The sequence below is a fragment of the Rhinolophus sinicus genome, chromosome 5 (assembly GCF_057876585.1).
Source record: "Rhinolophus sinicus isolate RSI-liver-muscle chromosome 5, RSI-T2T, whole genome shotgun sequence".
Taxonomy (NCBI): Eukaryota; Metazoa; Chordata; class Mammalia; order Chiroptera; family Rhinolophidae; genus Rhinolophus; species Rhinolophus sinicus.
In genome coordinates this window covers 102,907,904-102,935,005 of record NC_142505.1, presented here as the reverse complement: position 1 = coordinate 102,935,005, position 27,102 = coordinate 102,907,904, and the positions used below count along the sequence as shown (strand labels likewise).

General features: G+C 52.8%; 1 protein-coding gene across 1 annotated transcript in view; it reads left to right on the top strand.

Annotated features, from left to right (window-relative positions):
- SLIT3 (slit guidance ligand 3) overlaps window positions 1–27,102 on the top strand; it is a 553,294-nt gene that overhangs the window by 513,529 nt on the left and 12,663 nt on the right. Inside the window, exons 26-32 of the mRNA XM_019740962.3 lie at window positions 953–1,077; window positions 7,413–7,510; window positions 11,592–11,731; window positions 14,716–14,809; window positions 18,606–18,743; window positions 20,287–20,527; window positions 22,340–22,470. Of these exons, the coding sequence (XP_019596521.3) occupies window positions 953–1,077; window positions 7,413–7,510; window positions 11,592–11,731; window positions 14,716–14,809; window positions 18,606–18,743; window positions 20,287–20,527; window positions 22,340–22,470 (967 nt within the window). The remainder of the gene's footprint in view (window positions 1–952; window positions 1,078–7,412; window positions 7,511–11,591; window positions 11,732–14,715; window positions 14,810–18,605; window positions 18,744–20,286; window positions 20,528–22,339; window positions 22,471–27,102) is intronic.

The window sequence follows — 27,102 nt, the reverse complement described above, 5'->3', positions numbered from 1 at the left end:
CCTTTGCTTAATGTTTGTTTTTTACAGATATACGTTAATTATCCTCGAAAATGTCATTGTGTGCTTAGGACACAAGTCTCCCTGGGACAAATAATCTCCCTGTTCTCATGTGAAGCCAGGATTGAGCGCCTGCCCTAGGCTGTCATTCTCATATAGCCGCTGTGTTCGCTCACCCCAAAACTGGCCACACACACACTGGGCTCAATCTCAACCCGGCCTCCAATCTGACGACTGTTATTGTGGGTTCATTTAAAGTCCTGACATTAGGTAGCATATGCTTACCGGGGCTTACTGTCAAAGCTGGCCACAGCAAAGCTCTGTCCCTCCCTCCAGCCCTGACAGCTGAAGAGAACCGGTGAAAATGTCATGGATGCAAAATGTACCTGAGCACAGCTTGCCACCCATCATCAGCTCATCGCTGTGTCCTCTGGGGCCGTTTCTGATTTCCTCCTGTCAGTTTCTTACTTCCTCCTGCAAGGAGGACTTCCTGTGGCCCAGGCACTATGTCCTGCTTTGCCAGGCACTATGTCCTGCTTTCCCCTGTCCCATGGGGAGGCTGTTTGGGACGGAGGAATGGGAGGTCCAAATGGAGCCTGGGCCCAGAGTTTCCGGAACAAAAAAAGATACACAAGAGGTTTCTAATTACGGTGTATTGTTTACAGATTAGTACCAAAATCGGATCAGGCTAATTATAGTAATTGATTTGACTGCAGAAGTGCTTCCGAATGATGTCCCACTGTGATTTTTTTTCCTCACTGGACAATGGCTGAATTAATGGGACTCTAGCTGAACTGGATGTGCTGGCTGAGGAGGACCAGCTGCCCTTTGTGCCCAGAGATGGGGAGGGGCTGGCTGCTGGCTGGGGAAGGGACCGGAGCAGAGGGGAAGGGAGGCATAACAGTGAGCCCTCTTGGGGACCTGCCACTAAATACTATGTGCTTTTGCTGTCCAGGGCCAGTGGACATCAACATTGTAGCCAAGTGCAATGCCTGCCTCTCCAGCCCCTGCAAGAACAACGGGACGTGTAGCCAGGATCCTGTGGAGCTGTACCACTGCACCTGCCCCTATGGCTACAAGGTAAGACGGGAGGCCCTGCCCCCACCACTCCTGGCCCAAGGAGGGGGGCCCTGTGCCCTGCTGTCCCTCCCTGCTCCAGGGGCAGTCTGGATAGCTGCATTTCACAGGGTACCCCAGAGTAGCATTTGCCAGTAACACTTCTGTGCTCGTGATGGGGGCAGCCCAGTTTCTCGTGAGCCTGCCAGTCACAAAGGACCCCATGCAGTCTTGGCAGTGATGCTCTGAGATAAGGAGAAAATGTAATATTTGTATTTTCTTTGTTAAGCGTGGGGAAATTAAGACAGAGAGTCCAAGTGCTTCCAAGTAGAGCATCCGTTAAACCCTCTCTCCTGGCTTCCCTTCCAGGGGGATTTCTAGACCCTCCCCCTACCTCCCCAACTCTGCCCTCAGGACAACCAGCCCTGAAAGTGCCTCTTTCAAGGTTCCAGCTTGAAAGAGACAGGGAATGGGGATTAAAAGGCCTATGTGCTGCCAAGCCAAGCACACTGTTGACAGGCTGTCAGCCAGGAAGGGGATGGAGAGCCCAGCTCCCCATCTGTCCTCTGCAGAAATCCAGGCTAATGCCAGAGCAATGCTTTTCTCCTCTCTCCTCACGCAGCACCATCCAGAACATGTTATCCCTACTAACATCTACAGAGTATGAGCTATGTGCCAAGCAATCTGCTTGGCATTTTACTCACCTTTTCTTTTTAAACACTCCCAACAAACCTTTGAGGAAGGGACTCATTCATTCCCATTTTACAGATTGGGAAACTGGGCCTCCGATTGTTGTAAGGGCTTTACTCAGTGTCCCAAAGCTTGTAAGCAGTAGGGTTAGGATGGGACCCAGGACTGTGTGATCTCAGAGCCCCACCATTTCCCCTGGAGGTTTTCCTGGTTCACTGAGCCCCTCAGTCTGCCTCCTGGGGTCCGCAAAGCTGTGTCCGATCCTCTTCCTCAGGACTCTCCAGCTTCCCAGGTTCCAGCCTCCCTGGGCACCTGACAAACCCCCTGGTCCGTCTAATGCTCATGCCTGGCACAGGCTGAGTGAGAGGGAGCTGTCATCTCCACGGGCATTTGTGTGTGTAGGGCCAAGCTCCAGAGACAGACTCACTGGGGAATATGGCGCCATTGGGGCTTTCTTAGCTGCAGCTGTGCCTCCAGCAGACGGTGTCAGAGTGCCACCTACGGGCCTGAGACAACAGAGCCAAAGGATTCCCTTTGAAGCCGGCCAGGCAGCCAGCCCTGCCCAGGCCCACCCCCAGGGGCTGATTCATGCCCCTACACACACACACACACACACACACACACACACGTGCGTGCACACATGCACACTCAACGGTTGTAGGGGGAGAATAGACATTAAGCAGACATACTTAGGAGGCCTGGATCCTCACACTCCCTTGTATTAATTCAGTGGAGAAAATTCAGACTGTGGAATTACACAAAGGCTGGTGTGGATTTCAGCTTTGTCAGTTACTAGGTGTGTGACAGTGGCCAGTGGTGTCACCTCAGCCTTCCCATCTGTAAACTAGGACCTACCTGCCTCACAGGTTTGCTGTGAGAATCAAATGTGTGGCATTCAGGAAGCACTCAGTAGATGGCACCTTGCTAACTTTACCTTCGACCTTGTGCTGGGCCCTCAGACCAGGGTGTGGGGTGGGGGGTTCTCAGTCTGTGACACTGTGAAGTGCCAAAGACTGTCAGTTGCTCCCCTAGAATGGTGACATCTCTTTACAATGTCCCGATTCCATACATTTGTAGTTTGCTTTTTTTAAATTGGGGAATATTAGGGAACAGTGTGTTTCTCCAGGGCCCATCAGCTCCAAGTCATTGTTCCTCAATCTAGTTGTGGAGGGCGCAGCTCAGCTCCAAGTCCAGTCGCCGTTTTCAATCTAGTTGCAGGGGGCGCAGCCCACCATCCCATGCGGGAATTGAACCTGCAACCTTGTTGTTGAGAGCTCGCGCTCTAACCAACTGGGCCATCCGACCGCCCTATAGTTACCTTCTTAAGCATCAACTATGGGTTAGGCACTCAACTGCACCTTATACATGTGCTCGCTCCTCTAATTTTTACAGCATGTGAAAGATAAGGTAAACCACTTCACATCCTGAATCTTACTTTCTTCCTTTTAAAATTGGCCTCAGTCTGAAAGCAGTGGGGTTGGGTTTGAAGACCCAGGTTTCTTCCATCTACACTTGAAGACACCATGAAATTGGCCTGGCTATCAGTGCCCAAGCAAAGAGTGCGTCCCCTCTGGGCTTCTGCAGGATGACATCACTTGTTTGGACTTAGCTCACAAGATTCTGAACATCTTGTAGATTTCAGATGAATTTGCACAGAATTTTTGACCTTTAGGAATCTGTTGGACCCAGGCAGGTCTGGGGTGTATTTTGATGGTGATGGTGATAGTGATGGTGATGATGGTGATGGTGGTGATGGTGGTGATGGTGGTGATGGTGGTGGTGGTGGTGGTGACACTGATGCCTATGACAACAACAGTCATATGAGCAGCCAGCATTTATTGAGTGCCTCCTATGCACTGACAGCATATTAAACCAGATTCATGCATTGTCTTGTATACTTTTCATCAGGACCCTAGGAGGCAGGTCCTAAAATGATCCTCATTTTCCAATTGAGAAAACTGAGGATAGTAGGTGAGGGCGTTGGAATTCAAAGTTCAGAGCCGACTGATTCCAGAACCCACGCTCTTGACCACCACATTCACTGCCTATTGACAAACACCATGATTACCAGGGCTGAGGGCGAGGGTCCCTGGCCATTTGGGACCTGTCTGAATCTCCAAAACAGGGAAGAGTAGGGAGAGGGTTGGAGAGAACACCGGTCCTATTCCTACCTGACTGCATGACCTTGAATAGCTCCTGCTCTGCTCCCTAGCTCAGGTTCCTCAACTGTAAACTGCAGCAGGTAGAACCGAAGGAGTCCTCTGGTTGTGGGTTGCAGCACAGCCCCTGTCCTGTTTGTTCCCCTGCCTCCCTTTCCTCCGGGGCTGGCGCCCACCCAGAAAGAACAATTGAGGTAGTAGTCCTGGGTGCGACCATGGTCACCAGACACCCACAAAACCAAGCTCAAAGTTCAGGCATTTATCTAGCTATTTCCAGATATATCAGTTTTCCCATCCAATAGCTGGGTGACTTTGGGAAGCCACAATAATCCAAGAAGAAAAAAAAGAAGATCGCAACCACTGTTTTCATGTTCACGTGAAGCTACTGTTAATCTACCCTAATGCCAGGCCTTTGTGAAGCCGTTTAAGCACGTTATTTCATTAGAGCTCTTCATCGTCCTCCGAAACAAGTTGTATGGTCCTCTTCTGATAGATGAGGAGCCTGAGGTTTAGAAAGTTCAAATACCTGACCCCGCCTCCCACACCTGGAGAGCACAGGTGCTGGCCCCAGAATGCAGCGCTCTCTCGCGGGAAAGCCTGTGCTCAGCCACTGCCCTGGCACCAACTCCCGCTAAGCTCACTTTCCCTGCCTGTGATGGGAATTCTCATCCCTGCAGAGCTCTTGTAAGGATTCAGAGGGGCCACGTATGTACTATGCCTGCCTCAATGCAGGCTTCAGCCAATAATTCACAAAGGGGAATGTTCTGCCACTGTTTTATAATTTGGGGAAATAAAAATACATATTTTGGCTGATTCCTTTTCAGCCATTTAGCTGCGTGCACATATGTTCAGTGTCTCAAAACAGTGCTTCTCACACTTCAATGTGCACAAAAGTCACCTGGAGATCTTAACAAAACGCACCTTCTGGGTTCATTAGATCTGAGATCAGGCCCAAGGTTGTGCATTTCCAACCAGCTCCCAGGGACGCCTCTGCTGCTAGTCCAAGGGCCACACGTTGAGGAGCGAGGTCACAGAGCAGCCTTCCTGACCCCATCTCAGGGAGAGCTTTCCAGTGGGGATGGCTGTTCCCAACGCCCTTTAAAGGCAGCCATGAGCCCAGCCATGTCTGTCACACGCACATGCTCAAGGCGGAGGTAGGGGCGGAGGAGGATGACCAAGGAGCATCACAAAGCTGGTGGATTTGAGCCAAATGACGCTGAAAAAGGTTAATTAGCCAAGCACTGACAGTGGTGATTATTTCTCAAGGACGTGTACGACAGAAATCCCCACCTCCAGGCCCCATGACTATATCAGCAAGTGCTAGACTCTGTCTCCAGAATTTCTGAGCTTGGCATAGGGGTCTGCAGGAGACCCCACCCACTCCTCTACCACCCCCACGCCAGGGGAGGATTCCACTTAGAGTCCTTGGTACTTGAAAGTTCCCAGAGCAGAGGCTGGCCCAAACCGGGGCTAGGAAGGCCTACCCGACCTCCTTCTTAAGTTCTCCTGTCCTGCCTTTCATGGCCCATTCATCATCCAGCGCACGCGCGTACACACACACACACACACACACACACACACACACACACACACTTCTATTTAGCACCAACCACAGACCTGGAAGTCTTCTGATCACCCATGTTCAGCCCTGCCTCTGACTCGGTCATCATCCTCCTCCTCATCAGAATGGCTCTTATTTGTGGAGCTGCCATGACACGCCAGGTGCCTTATATGACGCATATGTCATTTCTAATCACCCGTTAACTCCATAGGGTGGGTATTATGATGCACATTTTATAGATGATGAAAGCAAGGCTCAGAGGTAGTAATTTCCTCAAGGCACATGGCAGCCAGACTGGAAGGTGCGCCACAGCTGCCCAAGTGCAGACCCCACGCTCGTGAGGGGAAGAATAGGTGGCCCAGCAGAGGTTCCCAGGGCTGGCTTTGGACTGGCTGTCTGGGCTCAGCTGCTGCCTGTTCCACTTCCTGCTGTGCGGTCTCGCACACATTACCTCACTTAATTCGTCAGCCTTCCTGGTCCGTAGAAATGAGGGTAATAACAATCGTACCGACCTCATATGGTTGTGGTGAACATCCATATGAGTATCGTGAGTATAAAACACTTAGCATGAGGCCTGGAATGGAAAATGTGCTCAAAAACCCTGAGTGAGAAGGAGGATTGCCGTTTCCATTCCCACGCGGACTTCCCCAAAGAGCTCCCATGCTGCTCAGCTTTAGGACCAACCCCACCTGCGTTCTCCTCCCTCCAATAAACCTCTGGCTCTTTAAATGTGATGGGGCAGGAAGAGAAGCAGACAGCATGCTGTGCCTCCTGGCTGCTGGAGACGGGACCTGAGGCTTAGGCGATTGAGACAGTCGCGAGCAGGCAGTGCCCCAGAGTCCTGCGCCCACCTGGCAGCAGCATGCCAGCCAGGAAGCCCAGTCCCTCTCCATCATCGGCACTGGCAGCAGCAGAGCGGGAGGGGACTGTCTCAGGCAGATGGCAAGCAGGTGGTGTGGCCATGGGAGGGCTCCCGTGTCACCCCTGCCTGGCATGGTGCCCACACCGAGCCCACAGCCCAGAAACACACGCAGCAGACGCCTCCCCAAGCCCCGAGGTTCTCCAAGGCACTGTTTGCGAAGACTCTGGTGCAGCATGGTCCATGGGTCCCAGGGGAGAAGCTGGAGCCAGGGGGCCAAGCGTGGGGCTGCTCCCTGGGGTGTGGGGGTTAATGCCTGCAGCACTGCTTAGCCCCCCACCTCAGTGGGGATGCCTGTGCCCTCTCTGTTCCTTCAGCTTGGCCTGTTCCTCCCCACCTACCACAGAGTTGGCTCCTTCCTGCTCTGAAGGAACCCCACCCCACCCAAAACTCTCTTTCACAGTGGTTCTCCAGCCGGCCTAACATTAGAATCTCCTGCAGAACTGTAGCATAAATACCCACACGGGCCAACGTCCAGACCTATCAAAGACGAATCTCTGGGGAGCTGTCACTTCACAGGGCAAGGACTGTTGGCCACACCCTACTCGACTTGTGGATTATATTTAGGCCTCAGTGAGGTTAATCCTGTCCACTAGCAGCTATAATGCCTACTGTGTGCTAACCGTGTTATGTAATGTTAAGCATTTACTTGTATGGGAGGTCTGGTTTAATTCTTATCACAACTCTGAGCTAGATTTTGAGACGTAAAAAGTCTCATACAAGGTCATAGTCAGCCGACTAGGGAGAGATAAAGACAGACTGTGAAGCCAGGTCTTCCTGTCCCAAAGCCCAAGCTCTGCCTGCGGTTTGGCATACAGAGAAGGGTGTGAATTCCGGGACACAGTGGAACTGGAACCCAGACTCCTGAATTCTCCACATTCCTCCCTTTGGATTTCTCCGAGTCCCAGGGCCCCCTGCCACCTCCCCAACCGCATCCCAGAGGATGCCTGGAACTCCCAGCAATCTCCTGGGTCATGGCAGCCATGGAAAGCCTCCCTAACCAGGCGCTTCTCCCTCTTCTGCTCCTCAGGGCAAAGACTGCACCACACCCATCAACACCTGCATCCAGAACCCCTGCCAGCACGGAGGCACCTGCCACCTAAGCGAGAGCCACAAGGATGGGTTCAGGTAACAGCTCACCCTTGGGCCTTCCCTCTCCCGGGGCTTCACGGGCAGGTGAAGAAGCATAGCCACTCTCTGAGGGCCTGCTGTGTGCCCAGATTGCGCCGAGCCCTTTCTGTGCGTGATTTCCAGGCTCTTCCTGGAAGGGGCTACGATTACCCGCGTTGTACGGATGAGGAGACTGAGGCAGCAGAGGGATGAATTCTTTGCCTGCGGCTGCACCGTTAGTAAGCATTGGCAGAGGGATTTCAGTGCAGGTAGTCTGTCTTCAGAGCCAAGAGGACCCCATGGGAGGCTGCAGTTGCAGGCTGAAACCAAAGGAGGATGGGATGGTGGCCCAGAGACCCGCTCCCCTGGCAACGCCACCACTCTTTTCTGGGTTGTGAAAAACATTAATAATAGGGGACATGGATTCCATGCTGTTTATGTGAGCTAGTCATATATGATCTCATTTAAATCCTCCCGGTGGCCCTATCTAGTACAGGTAGGTACTATCCCCATTTAACAGATGAGGAAACTGAGGCACAGAGATCGATTTCCTTCAGGGTACATGTCCTGAAACTCATTGCTGAATCTTACAGCCCACCTCTTCCCACACTCCCCTAAGAGCTCAGGAAGAAAAGGGCAGATGAATGGAATAAGCAGATGTGGTGTACATATACAACGGAATACGAGCAGTAAAATGAACTCCTGCCCTCTGTGATGACATGGGTAGACCTAGAGGGTGTCCTGCTAAGTGAAATAAGTCAGACAAATACTGTATGATTTCATTGACATGTGGAATTTTTAAGAAGCAAAAATGAGCAAACAAAACAAACACAGACTCATAGAAACAAAGAATAAACTGATGGTTGCCAGAGGGGAGGCGGGAGAGGGATGGGTGGAAAGGCGAAGGGGAATATAGTCAGTGACATTGTGATAACTGCACGCTGACAGATGGGTACTAGACTTAGGGTGGTGATCACGTCATAAGATATGTAAGTGTCGAATCCCATGTGAAAGTAATGTAGTGTATGCCAACTACACTTTAAAAACAAAAAAGAAAGAAAAGAGAATAGAAGTCATTCACATTTTTCTCATCCCCGTCCTAGGCATGGGCCTTCCAGACCCCTCTCAAACCTCGGGCCCCCTTCCTGCTTCTCACCCTCCCAGCTGCGCTCCAATGCCCAGTTTCCCCAGCCCAGGGCCTTGGCATCAGCAGACTGGTGGGAACTGGCTTGTTTGCCCACCCAGTGAGCCAGTGGGTTAGGCCGTAAAGGAGTGGGTGTCTGATGCCAAGCTGTACGCAGCCATCTTAGAGCTCAGGTTGCAAACCATTAATTTTCAAAGGCACTCTGGCCGGGGGCTGCTGTGTGGTCTGTGAAAGAAATCGCGTCTCGGGCTCTGTTGTTCTCCCCAGGGCACCCAGCCTGCCCACATGTCCACCTGCCAAGCCAGGCCCAACAAACTGACTCTTGGAAAGTGAAATTCAAGGCAGAATTCGTTTTCCTGCCTGGGGTGGGCCCAACCACCCTCACCCTCTCGCCGAGAGTGAGGAGAAACCACAGCGCCCCAGCCAGAAAACACACCTCCAGGGTGAAACCTGGCTCTGCCCACCCAGCAGAGGGATGGGGGTTGGCAAGAGGGAGAAGTGTGCCCCACGGGCCATAAGGTTTCTCCCCTCTCAGGTGTAGGTGCGGTGAGCAGATGTATCCCATTTCCACCCTCAGTTGTTGAGGAAATTCAAATGAACTAGAAATATTTTTAGAATTTAATTTTCAAGGAAAAGGGCCCAGATGTACAGGATTAAGGAAAGCACGTGGAGGGTGAAGGCCATAGGGCTCCATGGCGAGGATGGCACAGCTTGTGGGGGCTTCCCAAGGGGCAGGAGAGTTCGCTCTCATCAGGTCAGCACCTGCTAGAAAGGACACCTGTCAGGGAAGCTTTGCTCCTTCTCCCGTGGCATCAATTTCCTAGGGCCGCTGCAGGAAAGTACCACAGACTGGTGGCTTGGAGCAGTAGAAATGTATTCTGTCATAGTTTTGGAAGCCAGAAGTCCAAAATCAAGGTGTGAGCAGGGCCGTGCGCCCGATAAAACCTTGAAGGAAGGACCCTTCCTTGTCTTTCTCAGCTACTCGCGGTGGCTGGCAGTCTCTGACATTCCTTGGCTTGCAGCTGCATCCCTCCGATCTCTGTCTCTATCTCCATGTGGCATTCTCCCTGTATCTCTGTCTTCGCATGGCCATCTTCTTATAGGGACAGCAGCCATATTGGATTAGGGGCCCACGTTACTCCAGTATAGCCTCGTCTTAAATTAACTAATTCCATACGCAATGACCCTGTTTACAAATAAGGTCACATTCTGAGGTACTGGGGTTAAGATTTCAACAAATCGTTTTGAGGGGACACAGTTCAACCCATGACACTTCTATGAGTCGGAATTCTGGAAACGTCATGTGCCTCTTCGTACAGATGCTTATTCAGTCCTGATGCATCGTCTGCTCATGGAAAGAGCAAAGGCTGGCCGAGCTGGCCGGACAGGAGACCAAGACCAGGGAGACATGACCTGTCCTACATCCTCACAGCTAACCTTGACAATCCCCCCACCGAGTCTCCAGTGAGTGCAGGGGAGACTTTAGGCTCCCCCCACCCCGCCGTCCCCTTGACCAGCCGTCCATATCCCCTTTTCACGCACTCCAAAGGCTCTGGGGACAGCCAGAGTAACTGGTTTCAGGAAAGTAGGCAACACCATGGTGTCAGATCTTTGAAAACCTACCCCCTCTTTCTCTTGGCTCTAAAGAAATAGCCTTTCTCATGAACATCCAGAAAAAAGGAATGAGTCATTTGTCTCTACCTAAGAGCTCAGACTCAAGGACACCCTGGCCTTTCGTAGAAAATGTGATGTGGTTTTCAGGTTGTAGAGGAAAGGAAGTCGAGTAGGAGTCTGGAAATCCACTTCCTATTAGTTTACTTTGTTAGCTGAACCCAAACCAAAGCAGTCTGTTTCAGCAGACCTGGAATTCCATACACATTCATGGATGGGGTGCAAATCCATGACTATGGGTCGGCCACAGGAAGTACGATTCACTGTAGTACTCATTTCCTCAGACACTCACCTCCCACCTGGACGCCCAAACGCCCCCTCGCCCCTTCTCATCTGCCCGGCCTTCATCGGTTCTGACTTATTTTGCATGTCTAATCCTGGGGATATGACCAAGGTTATGCAAAGGACGGTGAGCTGAGGTTTTCGTCCAAGAGATTTAACACTTCAGGAAATGTGCCGTGCCGATCTGTGGTGTTTAAAGCCTAACTCCCCAGAAAGCCTCAGTATTGGCAGGAGAAGGGTCCTCCCACCCCCTCCCCTTATCCGCCAGCAGCTGGAGGGGGCTCCGTGGGAAAAGGTTTTGTCTAGAACTATATCCAGCTCACATGTTCTGAGCATTTCCTATGTACCATGTACCCTTCTACGCATTTTACTCGTATAATGTCATTTAATCCCCGCAACCACCCTGGGGGTAAATAATATTGCCCCAGTCAACAGATGAGGAAACTGAGACAGGGAATTGAGGTCATTTTCCCAAGGTCAAATAGCTAGGAAGTGGCAGACTTGGAACTTGCTCCCAGACAGATGCTTGAATGCAGAGCCGGATCTCGGCCACCTCGTCCTGCTCCAGCTCAGGACAGAGAGGCTGCCCTCGAGTAGAAAGTCCCTCAAAGGAGGATGTTTGTTATGGTTCTCTCTGACCACAAGAGACACTACCCATGGAAGAGTCAAAGGAAGAGGGGTGGAGAAAACAGCTGGAGCGAGAGCCAGGAAGCCACTTCCATCTGTGGGGATGGAGAGGGAGGCACTGCCACGGGGAACCGTCCCCAGGGGCGAGGCAGCCCCCTAGGGCCAGGGGAGTCGATAATGCCCGGAGACGGGCGAGATGAAATGGCCTCTGAAGTCCGGAAGGTCTTCCTGTTGGGACTCCAAAGTGCTGCCTTGGGCCTCCATCCAGAGAGAAACCTGACTAATTCTATTCCCCCCCAATCTTCTTTTCTGCCGCTCAACCCACCCCCTCCCTGACCCCTGGCTCCCCTCCTGCCTACCCACACGTCCCCAAAGCTGCTCTTGCCCTCTGGGCTTTGAGGGGCAACGGTGTGAGCTCAACCCGGACGACTGTGACGATAATGATTGTGAGAACAACGCCACCTGCGTGGACGGGATCAACACCTACGTGTGTGTCTGCCCCCCTAACTACACAGGTGAGGCCCGGCACCAAGGGGGGCTGTGTGTGATGGTAGGGCGGGAGCCGTTCTCTGAGCTTCTTCCAGGGACCCCACCTCCTTCCCTCCCCGCCTGTTCACTGACTTAATGGCCATGACCTCCCTGGGGAACCTGGAGGCCCAGGGGTGTGAGGGTAACAGACACTGGCATTGTGTTTATGCTTTGTTTCGGTCTAGTCAGCCTTCTCTGCAAATCTACATTTTCCAGACACTCTGCTAGGAGCTGGGGATACAAAAATGAGCAAGACAGAGATCCTTCTCATAAGGAGCTCATCAGGAAGTAGAGAGAGACCCCGGTCAATACAATGAGAACATGACGCTTGTTCTCATTTGTCGTGGGGTCACAGAGAAGCAGCCTAACCCAGTGGAGAATGAAGGGAGGCTGCCCGTAGGAGGTGACTCCCCAGCCACCCCCAGAACAGCACCTGTATTTCCTATAGTCCTTTTTCCCGAAAATAAGACCTAGCTGGACAATCAGCTCTAATGCATCTTTTGGACCAAAAATTAATATAAGACCCAGTAATATAATATAATATAATATAATATAATATAATATAATATAATATAATATAATATAATATAATATAATATAATACAATCTAATACCCAGTCTTATATTACTATAACACTGGGTCTTATATTAAGTCTTGTTCCAAAACACGCATTAGAGCTGATTGTCCAGCAAGGTCTTATTTCTGGGGAAACATGGTAACAGCCCCTAATGAGGATAGGGATAGTTAAACATACCATTCGATTGTGAACAAAATGCGACCAAGTTGTGCAAGCAGCCTACTTTGTGATAGGATCAACCTACCCTGGCCTGTCGTAAACTGCGATTCCGTGAATTCCGTGAATGCTTTGAGAAAAAGGCTCCATGAGCAAAAGGGTTTGGGTAGCACTGTGTATAATAATAGCCCTCTTCTTGGAGCCCACGATGCAAATTAGCATGTCAGGCGTGCTGACAATTCCTGCTTTAAAGAAAGCCATTTAATGTTGTCACCTTATTTGATCTCAGAGCTTCCCTCCTGCCCTACCCCCGAACACCCTTCCTCACGCAGACACTCTGTGTTGCAAGAAACGTATCTCAGGAAATACTAGCCTGAGGCCAGGATGAAGATTAGGACGATTAGGGTCTCGCCCACCCTAGCCTGGTGGGCCCTGGCTGAGGCGTCACACATGAGGTGGGAGGAGGATGAACAGAAGCCGTCCTGAGGCCGGCAGAGACGGAAACCCAGTGGCCCCGCTGCCTCATGCAGACCTCCAGCCCAAAAGCCATGTATCCCAGCCAAGCCCTGGGGACTGCAGGCATGTGCCGAGGCCACCGGAAAACCACCTTCTTAATCTAGGCCTCCCGGCTCCCGAGAAGGCTCAGTGCTGGGAGAAAGTGCAGGGCAAACCCGCCGAGGGTCAGCCTCCCTCATGGCATACGTCTTCCGAGAGTGTAATTACAGCCACGCTGAATTAGCAACAAGGAACACTCACTGTGCACCTACCGTACACAGAGCACTGAACTCACTACTAGATTTACAGAGAAGTCTGAGGTCCGCCCACTAGGGCCTTCTGGGACATCTTATACCTAAGACGAGAGGAGTCATAGAGTTAAAATCATTGGTCCAAAAGAATCTCAAGGCCAGAAGAGAGTAAACATCCCAACAGCTAAGAAGAAAGAGAAGGCAGAGGGCTCAAAATCGGCTTTGGGGCAAAGGGTTTGAACTGAATTTATGTGGGCAAATGAGCAGTGGGGGATGCTGAGGGGACACTTCGGAGGTGGCTTTCTGCCCCCACCGAGCGCCGCCTGTGTCTGCAGCTGACCAGGTGCACTTCTGATATAGTGCACTTTGTTCTGAGGATGGGATGTCGTGGCTTTGTCTGTCCCAGGTCTCTCCTGTGCACTTCTCTGGGTCTCTGCACAGAGAAGGAAGAAGAGGCTTGTAAGAGCTCAGTGCCCTCTGTGGTCTTGAAAGGCTGGCAGCAAAATGAGGACAGGCTAGGGGTCAGCTTGTCTCACCACAGCGGAGAATAGACTCCAGAGCTGTGTCAGGCATTCTTCCCCCCCCCACACCACCCACCCTCTGGACCCTTCTTCCTCTGAGCTATTCCCTGGGAGCCGTAGGCAGCCTTCTCTCACCCACACCCACACCCCCAGCTCTGAGAGATCGGCCACAGCTAGTCTGCCTCTCCGCGATCGCTCTCCACCTGGTGTGACCCGGTGGAATTTGAGGAAATCCCAAGCTCAGAGGTATACCTACTACTCGCCTCACCCCTGCCAGCCTGTGTCACCCCTCACATTCCCAAAACACTTTCAGGGGGTGTGAGCTTTGCAGGGCTTATATGCCAGGGCCTTCCCTGGGTATTTATGACCCATTAGGCATTTCGTGGCTCTGTGGACTTCAAAGGGAATGTCTCCAGAGACCAGAATTCCGAATGCCTTCCATAGTTTCTTCTCTGAGAACATCCAAGGGGCTTACTTCTCTGTAACAGGTGAACTGTGCTGCTAAGCCATGTCTGCACCGCCAGGAAACCTCTGGGCTTCCCTTAGGGCACCTGTCCTCCCACTTCCATCTCTGTGTTGTCGTCACCTGCTTATTTGTAGGTCTCCCCAACACAGCCATGGGGAGGACAGGGAACAGGACCAGGTCACTGCTGTGTCCCCAGCACCTGGCACAGTGCCTACCACCCAGGAGGTGCTCAATAAAGAGATGTGGAATGAAAAAAACAAATAAGCAGAGCCCAAGGTCAGGGTCGGGCACGGTGGTTTCACTGCAGCAGCCTCTGAATGATGGAGTGAAAAAACCAAATGATGGTGCTATGACAGGGCCCAGGAGAGATCCTGGAATCTTCCCATTGTCACTGCTAGGGAAACTGAGGCTGAGGTACAGGGGAGAGGATGGGCCAAGAGAGCAAATGCGGGGCTCCTATATCCATGACCCCCTGATGCCTGAGTTCCCGCCCCACTCTACCAGGTGAGCTGTGTGACGAGGTGATTGACCACTGTGTGCCCGGGATGAACCTGTGTCAGCATGAGGCCAAGTGCGTCTCCCTGGACAAAGGATTCAGGTGAGGCTTGGCTTCGTGCCCCCAGCACGGGGTCCTGGGGACTCCACACAGTCCGGGTTTGAGGCAGAGGCTCTAGGGCTCTCTCTGTCCCCCTCCCCTAGAAAAGAAGAAATTTCTAGGGTCCTTGATTCTGGCTCTGAGTACTGCTGGGGTTCTCAGCATGGGAGAGAAGGGCCTGTTGGAGCAGAGGCGGACGCCCCCGCCTTACTTTAGGAGGCGGGATGTAAAGTGAACCCCAAAGGATGGGCAGGATTTAGGGCCCACAGGTGGAGGCGAGTCTAGAGTAGATGAGGCTGAGAGGGGGGCGTGGGGGGCGTCTCCTTGTTTCCTTTCTTTTGACATCCCAAGCCTACAGCTCCTCACCAGGAAGATGCAAGCGGTGTGTTAGGGCCTCTGGTTCGGCTGAAAGCAAAGGAAGCTTCAGTGCTTCCACATGTGCACCCTCCTTCAAAGCTGCCTTGTCTGCCCCCGCTCCCTAGAGAGGTGCCAATTGGGCTGTCAGGCAATCCAGTTACCTGCGTGTGAGTGAGGGTGAGGGGTGCCTCCCAAAACCCCTCTCCCTGCTTTTCCTGCCCCCGGATTGGACTTCAGTTCAGGGCTGCTCTTTAACTGAAGGAAGAGGCGAAGGGGAGGGAAGAGATGCCCAGACCATAAACTTGAACCCACAACAGAGCAGGCTGGACTGGCATGCAGAGGGCTTTGCATGTGCCTAGCAGACAGTGATGGTGGCTGGGACGTGGGCAGGACGTGGGCAGGACGTGGGCAGGATGTGGGCAGGACATGGGCAGGACGTGGGCAGGACGTGCGTAGGTGCAGAGGAGGGCAGCAGCACCCCAGGCCGAGTGGGCAGCAGGCTCAGGATGCCGGTTGGAAAAAGAACAGTGAGCGTGAAGACTGGTCAGAAGTGTCCAGGGTGCAGGTCTGGGGTCGGGGTGCTGGGGAGTTAAGGCCAGAGACGTAAGCAGCGCCAGAGACCACGATCCTCTGGTACTTGTCTCTCAAAACCTCACTCTACTACTGTAACCAAGGCCCTTGAGTTCTAGGACGATACAGAAAAGAAAGACACCGGTCTAGCTTTCAGAACCTTGAGACAGTATTTTTATGCACTACATCGAGATTTCTGAGGTCTACTGCCAGCTCAATAATGTGGATTTTTTTCTTTTAAATCAAAAAAATCTCTCCTCCCAGTGCAACATTTTATCATTGTATCCCCCTCCCCGCTCCCATCACCATAACAACTCACATCACAAGGCCAGCTGCAGGGACATCAGCGAGAGACCTTTCCCCAAGTCTGAAGCTGTTTAACTTTGGAGATTTCCTTGTGTGCTGTTCTAATGAGGTCTCCACAGGACAGATGGTACTGTATGCCTATCTGCGATATAAACACTCAAATACTAACATGCCGAAGCACTGAAAATACTGTGAACACGACCCACAAACACTGAAAATAATCACAGAAGTAAAGATGACAGTGAGTGGCATGTACTGAGGACTCACCATGTGTCAGCACCGTGCACGTAACACTCAACAATCCTAGGATGTAGAGGCTGCTTGTTACCCGCTGTCTGAGTGGGGGAAGCGAGCTGCCTGGGCACGCTGCATGGAGAACGCTGCAGCCATGAGTCAGTCCAGGCCTGACTGAGTCCCCAGCAACATCTGGACATGCCTGGTGTCCTGGGACCAAGGCTGTCCCTTGGGTACCCCACCCGCGTCCAGAATCACTAGGTCAAATACCTAGGAAAATCGCATCAGTCTTACACTTTAAAAGAAACCTTTGAAAACAATAGGAAACGAGGTTATCACAGCACAGGCTCCTCTTTCGCGGAGGACAAAATGTTGGGTGGATTCTCGCTATTGGAAGTGAGGCCCGTGATAGCCGCGTGAGCACCACGTGGGAACTTGTCTGGAATGCTAGTGCCCCGGCCTCTCCTGAAGCGGAAATTGCACTAACGAGCTCCCTGGGTGTTTTGGGTGCTCATCCAAGTTTGGGAAGCGCAGGTGTGGAGAATACTGTGGCATTGGAAAGAAGGACGTAAGCACATGTGCCTCCAGACCGCCACTGCGTGGTCTGCAAGTAAGCACGGCTTCCCTAATTCCCCATGAAGACCTTGGACTCCAGGCCTAAAGGGCTGAACTTGACCCTGTAAGTACTGAGCAGCTGTTGATGCCTTGGAGAAGGTCCCACAGCTTGAGTAGCTCTGCAGGCACTTAAGAGCTCAGAAGACACAGACCCAGAAGCCTACGAGGAAGGGAAAGGTGGTACAGACGGGAAGGTGGTGCAGGCACTGGCCGAGGGCCGGATGGCAGCACTCAGCATGCACCCCACAAAGGCACTCCCGACCTGTGTCTTCAAAAGACTGGGGGTATGAGCTATGAGGTGAGAGCCCACAACTATGCCAAAGGCAAACAGATCAGATCTTAGCATATTGTACCGTGGTCGAACTTGTCCCCTTCCAGGGACACCCCAGCCCCTGAGTGCTTTACGTAGCCATGAATCCACAGTCTGCACCAGGCTCTGCAAAACCAATGCCAGGATCCTCTTGGGACTCAAGCCACTTCTGTCCACTCCTAAAGCGGGGGGGAGCGAGGACCATCCTTTGTCCTGATGCTTCTTCCCCAGTTAGGTTCCTTTATGTATTCTGAGGTCTTGCTTTCCACTCCACCCTGCCTGTACCACCTCCCCCTGTTGGTACCACCTTCCTACTCTGACTTGGGAAGGCTGTGGTGATTTTTACTCTGCCCAGTAGAATTCAGCTGGTGGGCCAAGAGGTACGCAGGCTCCAGGCCCTGCAGGAGGCTGAAGAGGCAGGAAGTGTTTATGTTTGTGCCTGTGGCTGTGCCTAAGCCCGTGAGTCACGTACCTTCTGTTTCTCACTGGGACTTCGGCAGAGTCTTACCCCACACAAGGAGCCCAGCGATGCCTGTTTCGGGCCCACACTCAGGGACGCCAAGTCGCAGCACAGCAGCTTTCTCTGACATTGTTAACCTGGGCCCACAGGACCAGGTGGCCCTGGTGACACATTGCAGGGCCCTGGGCTGGGGCAGTAGCTCTAGCTCCCATGCTGTCACCTGGCAGCATGAGGTGTTTGCTAGGGCAGGGGGACTCACAGTTCTTATCCCAGCCCGAATCTCGGGGGAAAATGAGCAAAGGAGATCAAATCAAAGGGAGTACGAACACGTCATCTTCACTACCATCGCCATCACCTTCTCCGTACCATTCGCTCCGTGTCTGCCTCATGCGCTGCGCAGTGGGCGTCACTGAGTTTTTAAAACAACCTTAAGAGGTGAAATTATTCATCATCAGTCACATTTAAGAGGAAGAAGGTGAAGCGGAGCGGTAAGGAGTGGCTGACACACTAAGAACAGCGTCCGACGGTCAGTGTAAACGAGGCGTCCCTGCATTGTGGGGACGTACGGAACGTCCACTCTCTCGGAGCCGGGTCTCCCCCTCGTCGTGGAGGAGCCCCTGCGGGATGCTGGGAGGCCTCAGTGAGGCATTCAGGAGGGCGCTTAGCACAGCCCCAGCCCCACGCGAGGGCTGGAAAGTGGTGGGTCCAGCCCACACCTGAGTGAGTCCCAGCCTGTGTGCCTCAGCCTGGCTCCTGAAGACAAGGTGCCCCACTGGAAGCAGGCAGAGTGGACTTGCAGGGACCAGAGGCTGGGGATGGCCAGTGACAGCAACTGTGGGAACAGGCTTTCGGAGCCTGTGGCAGTAGACGGGGAGCTATTGGGTGCCGAGGAGGGAGGAGCAGCCACCTGGACGGGCCTGGAGCAGCCCGGCTTTGCTGTGTTCCAGGTGCGAGTGTGTCCCTGGCTACAGTGGGAAGCTGTGTGAGGTGGACAGTGACGAGTGCGTGGCCCACCAGTGCCGCCATGGGGCCCAGTGTCTGGACGCGGTCAATGGCTACACGTGCGTCTGCCCCCAGGGCTTCAGGTACGTGGCGGGGCCCTCTGGAAGGTGCCATCTGGGCCACACGCCAGGGGCCAGTGGGCTGGCAACCAGAGGGCCACGGCAGCCCCAGCCCTGCGTCTCTGAGTCACTTTTATTCCCCCCCACACCTTCCTCAGCCCGCCCAAGTCCCAGAACAGGTGTTGTTAACTCCGAATTATAGACGGAGAGGAGAGCTGCCCGGTCACCTCCGCAAGGGAGGTGAGGGCCAGCTGGACTTGAGGGCCAGCTCCCATCACGTCACGCTTGGGCCCCGGTTCCATGCAATGGCACGTGCCACTCCCTGGAGCCCAGCTTGCAGGAGGTGGGTGGGAGGAACCACATGGCCACGCTGGCAGGATCTTCTTTCTTGGTTACAGAACAAAAATAATACGATGCCCTGTGGCAGACAAACGGAGGCGAATGGAGGGTTTGGGGTCGGTCACTGGACTCAGTGATGCCAGGACAGAAAGGGGAGATGGGAGGCACTGGCCAGGTGGTCAGGAGCTGTCTGTGGTGTCAGTGGAAGGAGGGGCCTGGGTTCCAGCTCTAGCTCCCACACTGATGGGAAGGAAAGGGCACGGGGATGACTGAGGGAAGGCAGGGACCACATGTCAGGGGGGTCCGACCGGCGACAGTTCCGTCTGTGTCAGTACCCACTGGGTGGCATAAACCCAGCCGTGCAAATGAGCCTTGGTCGTAGGCTGGGAAGGAGAGCCTGGAAGAAACCCAAGTTCTCAAGGCCAGTGCTTCCAAAGCCTGGCTGAGCCCTGTGAGCTCAGAAGCCCGTGAGCCCTGCCCCACAGCTGCTAAATTAGGACTGGGAGGTGAGGCAAAGGGGCTGGGAATCCGCACTTTTTATAACAGTTTTAAGTTGTGGTAAAATATACAGACACTGTACCATCTTAGTCATTTTTAAGTGTACAGTTCAGTGACATGAAGTGCATTCACATGGCTGTACACCCTCCAGAGCTTTGTTTTTTATCTTGCAAAACTGAAACTCTGTACCCATTAAAATTTGACACCCTATTCTCTGCTCCCCCTAGCCCCTGACAACCACCATTCTACTTTCTGTCCCAACACACTTGACCACTCTAGCGACCTCATATAATTGAAGTCATATTACACCTGTCTTGCTGTGACTGGCTTATTTCTCTGAGCATAATGTCCTCAAGGTTCATCCAGTAGCGTGTGACAAGATTCCCTCCCTTTTGGAGGCTCAGTAAGCATCTATTTTGTGTATAGGCCACATTTTATTTGTCCATTCACCTGTGAAAGCATGAGAATCTGCTCTTTTAACAAGTTCATTCTAGGTGATTCTTAGTCACACTGAAATTTGGGGACCTGAGCTCTAATCCAACCTGATTATTTTAAAACTGGGGGAGCTTGGGCTTGGAGAAGGAAGACTTGCCCCAGTTAGAAACAGGGCTGGAACTAGACCCTGGACCTCGTCCCGGCTCCCATCTTGCTCCCACCTCTCTGCCAGGGGCTCTTTGGCCAGAATAGCTGATGGTCTCCTCTCGCCTCATTCTTCTCTACCCCCTTTCAGTGGGCTCTTCTGCGAGCACCCCCCGCCTATGGTCCTGCTGCAGACCAGCCCCTGCGACCAGTACGAGTGCCAGAACGGGGCCCAGTGCATCGTGGTACAGCAGGAGCCCACCTGCCGCTGCCCCCCGGGCTTCGCCGGCCCGCGGTGTGAGAAGCTCATCACTGTCAACTTTGTGGGCAAGGACTCCTATGTAGAACTGGCCTCCGCCAAGGCCCGGCCCCAGGCCAACATCTCCCTGCAGGTAGGTGCCAGCCCACCCAGCCTTCAGACGCATCCCACACTCCCCAAGCTCTGATTGTTCTGAGAACAGCGGGGGCACCCCAGATCAGAGCGGTCCTGCCCCTCCCCCACAGCTTTGGCAATCTGGGCCGGCTGTGTCCAGAGGGTTCCGTAGACAACCCCTGACCAGCTCTCATGGCAACCAGTAGCCCCCACTTCCAGCCTCATTCATTCATGTCTGTAGGGAATATTCATTCAACTGCTGGGCAATGAGAATTCAATTGTGGACGAGGCAGGCCAAGCCCATTGCCTAGAGCGGATGACAAGGAAAGGGACGATGACAGCCCTGGGTGTTATGGAAGCACAGAGGTAGAGCAGTGACCCCGCTGCTGGGGAGAATCAGGGAAGGTTCCCCAGAGGCAATGATAACCAAGCTGGGAGCTGAGCGGGAGTTTTCCTGGAAAGGGGTAAGGGGGTGAGGGGCTGACAGGGCAGGATGAAGAGGCTGAGATGAGCGTGTGCAAAGGGCCAGAGGCGCACACAAGCAGGGAATGGAAAACCATTTAGTATGAACCCAGTGCTTTCCAACTAACTTCTTCCGGGTTCCTCATCTGTGGACCTCAGCACATTTATTCCAAACTGCATTTCTGGGAGAAGTAAATGCTGTTCTGTGTGATAGAGAAAGGGGCTTGCTGGGGAGGGGGAACCCCGGAGATACAGGTAGAGGGTGTAGACTGATTAGTAGTTTCTGCCACGTGGTGCTAACAGGGCCCTGCCCCCGTTTTGTTATGGCCGTGCTAGCCCAGCCTTAAGCTTGCGGAGCAAATACTCATTCAACAAAGACCTGTTAGGTGCCGTCCATGCCAGGCACCGTTCTAGGCGCTGGGGCTACAGAAATGCGCAAGAAGCCCCAGCTGCCTCGTTTGCCTCATGGGGCCTACAGTCCAGTGGGCAGGCCTCTGAGAGGAGGGCTGGCCTGGGCACCACCAAGAAGGAAGCTCTGGCTGCTGTCACCCCCTCCTGGGTCCTCATCGCCCTCCTGCCTTCCTCCCTCCGTCCCACCCACCCTGGGTCCCAAATAGCTAGAGCAGCACCCAGTGCCCAGACACTCCATCCTACCAGGCGACCTGCTCCACAGCCCATTCCTTCAGGCTGTACCTGTGCCAGGTGGCGGCAGACTAGTCAGAGGACCCGGCCCTGCAGCCAGGCGCCCGGCAAACAGGTGCCTTCTGGGCAACAACTTCGGAAACCAGTGGTTCTCGGCCTTGGCCGTACATTAGAATCACCTGGAGAACTTCTCAAATTGTCTTTGCCTGGGCCCCGCCCCCCAGGGAGAGACTCATGGGTAATTGGTTTGGTGTGAAGCCCAGACACAGAGGTTTTTAACAGTTCCCCAGAGCACTCTTAGCACGGGGCCCAGTTCATAGTAAACACTGAACTCAATGGTAATTGTCAGCATTTTGTTTATAATTATTATTACACTTTGTACAGAGAGACTGAGCCCCCGAGAGGGGCAGGGACTTGGGTGGGATCGCGCTGCCTGTCAGCAGGAGAGGCCAGGTTAGAGCTCAGGGCTCCCGGCAGGTAGGTGGGTAGGTTGAAATATAACGTGATGGGTGCTCAATAAATGTCTGTTGAGTTGAATGACCCCATCAGCATTTTCCGGAGTATGTATAAGTACAGGCTTTACTCCTGGGAATTCGCAGTCTAGACGGAGGGGGACATCGGGACATGGATTCCGGGGGTCATTCAGAAGATGCCACGTGAAGAGGCTCTGAGATCAGGTGGAGAGGTTCGGCCTCAGGGGAGCCCTAACGCACATGCCTCTCTCCAGGTGGCCACTGACAAGGACAATGGCATCCTTCTCTACAAAGGGGACAACGACCCCCTGGCACTGGAGCTGTACCAAGGCCACGTGAGGCTCGTCTACGACAGCCTGAGTTCCCCGCCAACCACGGTGTACAGGTAAGCGCCGCGGTCCCTCCAATGCATGGTCGCCGTGTCTGCCACCTGCTTCCAGCCCTGCTGCGTAACTGATGCCTCTTCTCCCGAGCCCCCAACATCTACACTGTTCCTTTCTGGGTGTGGCAGGTGGGAGGGAGAAAGGTGGTGTGGGAGGAAGAGGCAGGAGAGGAAGGCAGACCCGGGGGAGGTGACACCTCGGTACCGTAAGATAAATGGCCAGCTGGCTATTACTGCAGGAGCCCCTGAGCTCCAAAGGGGACAAGGCTGCTTAATGAGATGCCCTTTTCAAAATGTCATCCTAATCTTTTATTAGTTTAAGAAAGAAAACAGGGAGATTAGCATGCAGTTCAAGGGGAAGACGTTCCACGGCTCTGAGGGAGGTAGGACTGTTCCTAAAGTGATTTTCAAACTGTTCTGAAGGACAGTCGTTCCTGAACTTCGGTCCTTCCAACAGTCACCCTGAGTTCTACAGTGTCGGTTTGTCAGCTGTGCTGTTCCGTACCACGCTACCTCACATCGACTTGAAATCTGCTCACTTCTTAAATCTAGCTTCATCTTAAGTAATGGCGTCTGTGCAATCACAGATCTGCTCGTTACATATGTTAGACTTGTGGTCTCCTTTTCAGCAAAAATAATCCTGAGTTACTAAAGTGAAAAATTCTTGTAGTTATCCATATTTTTGTAATAGTTACAAAGATGACTATTAGGAGAGGTGTCGGTCTGTTACACCCAAAATCAGGTAAAACAGCTGGTGGGGGAGGGTATTTGAGACCCGCATTCAGAGGCTGGCCTTCCCCTCTGAAGCAAGAGTCCATTTGATAAAGATTGGGGCAAGAGCAGCCGTTTTCAGACTTTTTTCCCCAGTAACTAAATCCTTTCGCCAACCGAAATTTTTATATCGAACTCAAGAACACTTACACAGAAGCAAGACCTTGCTGGAGGGCGCAGAGCTCCCCTCCACAGACTTCCCCGATGACCTACAATACACCCCCAACAAACCCTGTTGAAAACCGTTAGCTAAACCAGTGGTTCTCGAAGTGTGGTCCCAGAGCAGTGGCCCCTGGGAACTTGCTAGAAACGCCCTTCAGACCCGACCCCCAGGCCGGCTGATGGAAGCTCTGGGGTCAGCAGGGCCATCTGTGTGTTAAGGAGCCTCCAGGTGGTGGTGACACAGGAGTCTGGGAAGTGCTGGCCCACAAGGGAACCTTCCCGGGGAAGGATCTGGAAGAAAGGGAAGAATTTGTGTGAGCAGGGAGAGCAGCAGTGATAAGCCTAAAGGACCAAGCGGAAGGTCCAAGGTGGAGGGTGGGTGCGGGAGGACCAGCCAGTTAGGACAGTTGAGTACAATAAACACCAGGAGGAGTGTCTCCCGTGGCCTCAGAGTTCCCTGAAGTCAGGGCTTCCGAACATGGTTCCTGGAGCCGCTGGTCATGCGCCAAGTGGAAGGGACAGAGAACCCAGGGCAGGCCTGTGGTGGCAGCCACATCTGGGCTTGAACACAGTATTCAACCTCTTGCCTCAGTTTCCTCCCCTGTGCACTGTGGAGAGTATCAGAGGTACCTCTGGGGTGTTGTTGACAGTTATGGTTTGAGAAAGCACTTGGCAAATTGAGCCTCCACGTGAGCATGTCAAGGACAGAAGGTGGCATCCAGGCTTCCGGAGCCACTGGGCTCTGTCCGGAGCTCGGGGTCCTCCCCCAGCAGAACCCCGCCCTCCCCACACTGAGGTGAGCTCTGCATGGGGTGGTGAAGGGGTGACGTTGCCCGTGGGACATTGGAACCCTCTGCTGTTGCCTAAGTCAGGACGAAGGGAACGAAACGGGAACCGGGAGAATTGTGGCCTCCTCCAGCCATTGTCAGGGAGTCAGATGAGGCTTAGCAGGGGCCTTGGAGAGACCCAACACCCTTTCTCTTACCCGTGGGAGGAACCCGGGGAAGGATGCCCATGCCTAGTGCCCCATGCCAAGCCTTTAGTGCCAATCATCAAGTCCCCAATATTAAACCATATTAGAAATGGTTTTGCTTTCAGATACTTTTCCCTGAGGCAGCCCTAGTTTGGGACCAGTAGGGCCCTTTTTCACTGATTCAGTAAATATCGTTCAGTCACCTTTTGTGGGCCAGGTCCTGGGCAAGGTGTAGGGGCCACAGAGTTAAAACTGTCCAGGGAACAAGATGCGCATATAAATAAGCAACCATCCCACGGGCAGAATAAGACAGGTCTCACCGAGACGCTGGTGCATGCTGTGGGGACATTCCTGCTGGGTGTATCAGAGAGGGCTCTCTGGAGGAGGAGGGAATGTTTGAGCTGAGGTTTGACCTATGGCTGACAAGCCTTTCCACAGGCCCTGGGCAGGGGGAGACCCCGTCAGTTTGCAGAGAAGGAACTGGGCTTCCTGCAGGGCTGGGAGGAGCTGGGGTTTGTGGAGGGCACAGGCCAAGCTGACCAGCCGCTGACAGGGTCAGGAAGCCATCCCAGCCACAGTCACTGTGGTGACCTCTGGCCACCCAGGAAGGTCTCCTCAGCCAGAGCCAGGATCAGGGCGCCAACTAAAGCTGACCTATCAGGGGAGTTGGCAGCCTGCAGACTGCCGCTCACTGAGGCCCCGATGACCGGCCCCAGAGTGAAAAGGAGCAGTCGGCCCAGAGCAGCCAGATTTCACAGCTTCCTTCACACAGGTGCCTGGCTGTAGTCACAGGTGGCAAGGAGGGTACCTTCAGGTTCTATTCTAGGCTCCAGGGCAAGTACACAGAAAAGCCACCCCAACCCCTTCCTGCCCCAGGATGGGGACAGACTGCACCAATCCCAGGCCTCAGACTTGTCAGAGGGGCTTTAGGCATGATTTCCTACACGCAGGGCCCACAGGCTAAGATGACAGACGTAAGGAAGTGGGCTGGGGTCCAGTAGGGAGTGGTGGGGACTGTGGTGGCCTGGAGGGTACAGGCCTCGTCCAAAGGGACGGCTGACCTCAGCTCCAGCACATGCTGCCATGTGGGAACGCGAGTTCTCAAGAGAAGCTAGACATTCAGGGTTTCTATGTGAAATACCTCAGTGTTACATGTCGGCCACGTTCAAACACCACGAGAGAGCCCTATTTGGCTTGCAGTGCATTCTCCCTGAGTCTTAATTACCGCAGTCCCAGCCTTTGCCAAGGTTTTTGTCTCATTTGATCCTCACCACAGGCCCAGGCAAGCATCATCACTCCTGCTTTAGGCTCGAGAACCCTGATGCTCAGCTGAGATCCTTGGCCCAAAGGCACACAAGCTAGTGAGTAGGCAGAGCGAGGATTCAAACCCAGGCTCCCACCCAAACCCGCTCTGCCACGTGCTGGGACACAAAGGGGGAGGCCGAGAGAGCGGGGCCCCGCTGTCCTGGTCCAGGAGTGGGGGTTTCTGCAATGCCCACTGAGGTCTCCGGCTGCCTCTCAGAAATCCCAGGAACACGTTTGTTCCTGTGATGCTCTGTCGCCACCTGGTGGTCACAGCTAAGCATCCAGATGTGCTGGCTCCTCTGGCCCAGTGGGTAAGGAGGGAGACTCTCAGAGTCCCCTCTCTCCCCTGAAATCCCTGAATATCTCCCCAGCAAACTAGTTACGGGGCGTGGAACCACAGTAGGATCATTTCTTTTAGCATTAATAGGTTGTTTTCGTCAGGGGTTTTTTCCCCCAATTTTTTTTTTTTATTAAAGTTTATTGGGGTGACAATTGTTAGTAAAGTTACATAGATTTCAGGTGTACAATTCTGTATTACATCATCTATAAATCCCATTGTGTGTTCACCACCCAGAGTCAGTTCTCCTTCCATCACCATATATTTGATCCCCTTTACCCTCATCTACCACCCCCTCCCCCCTTAACCTCTGGTAACCACTAAACTATTGTCTGTCTATGAGTTTTTGTTTCTCACTTGTTTGTCTTGTTCTTTTGTTGTTTTTGGTTTATATACCACATATCAGTGAAATCATATGGTTCTCTGCTTTTTCTGTCTGACTTATTTCGCTTAGCATTATCTCAAGATCCATCCATGTTGTCACAAATGGTCCTATTTCATCTTTTCTTACCGCTGAATAGTATTCCATTGTGTATATATACCACAACTTCTTTATCCATTCATCTATCGAAGGACACTTTGGTTGTTTCCATGTTTTGGCCACCGTAAATAAAGCTGCAATGAACATTGGAGCACACATGTCTTTATGGATAAATGTTTTCATATTTTTTGGGTAGATACCCAGGAGAGGGATTGCTGGGTCATATGGTAATTCTGTTCATAATTTTTTGAGGAACTTCCACACTGCCTTCCATAGCAGCTGCACCAGTCTGCATTCCCACCAACAGTGTATGAGGGTTCCTTTTTCTCCACAGCCTGTCCAACAGTTGTTACTATTCGTCTTGTTGATGATAGCCATTCTGACTGGGGTGAGGTGATATCTCATTGTGGTTTTTATTTACATTTCTCTGATGATTAGTGATGTTGAGCATTTTTTCATATGTCTATTTGCCATTTGTATGTCCTCTTTGGAGAAATGTCTCTTCAGGTCGTCTGCCCATTTTTCAATTGGGTTGTTTGTTTTTTTGTTGTTGAGTTGCATGAGTTCCTTGTATATTTTGAATATTATCCCCTTATCGGGGTCACT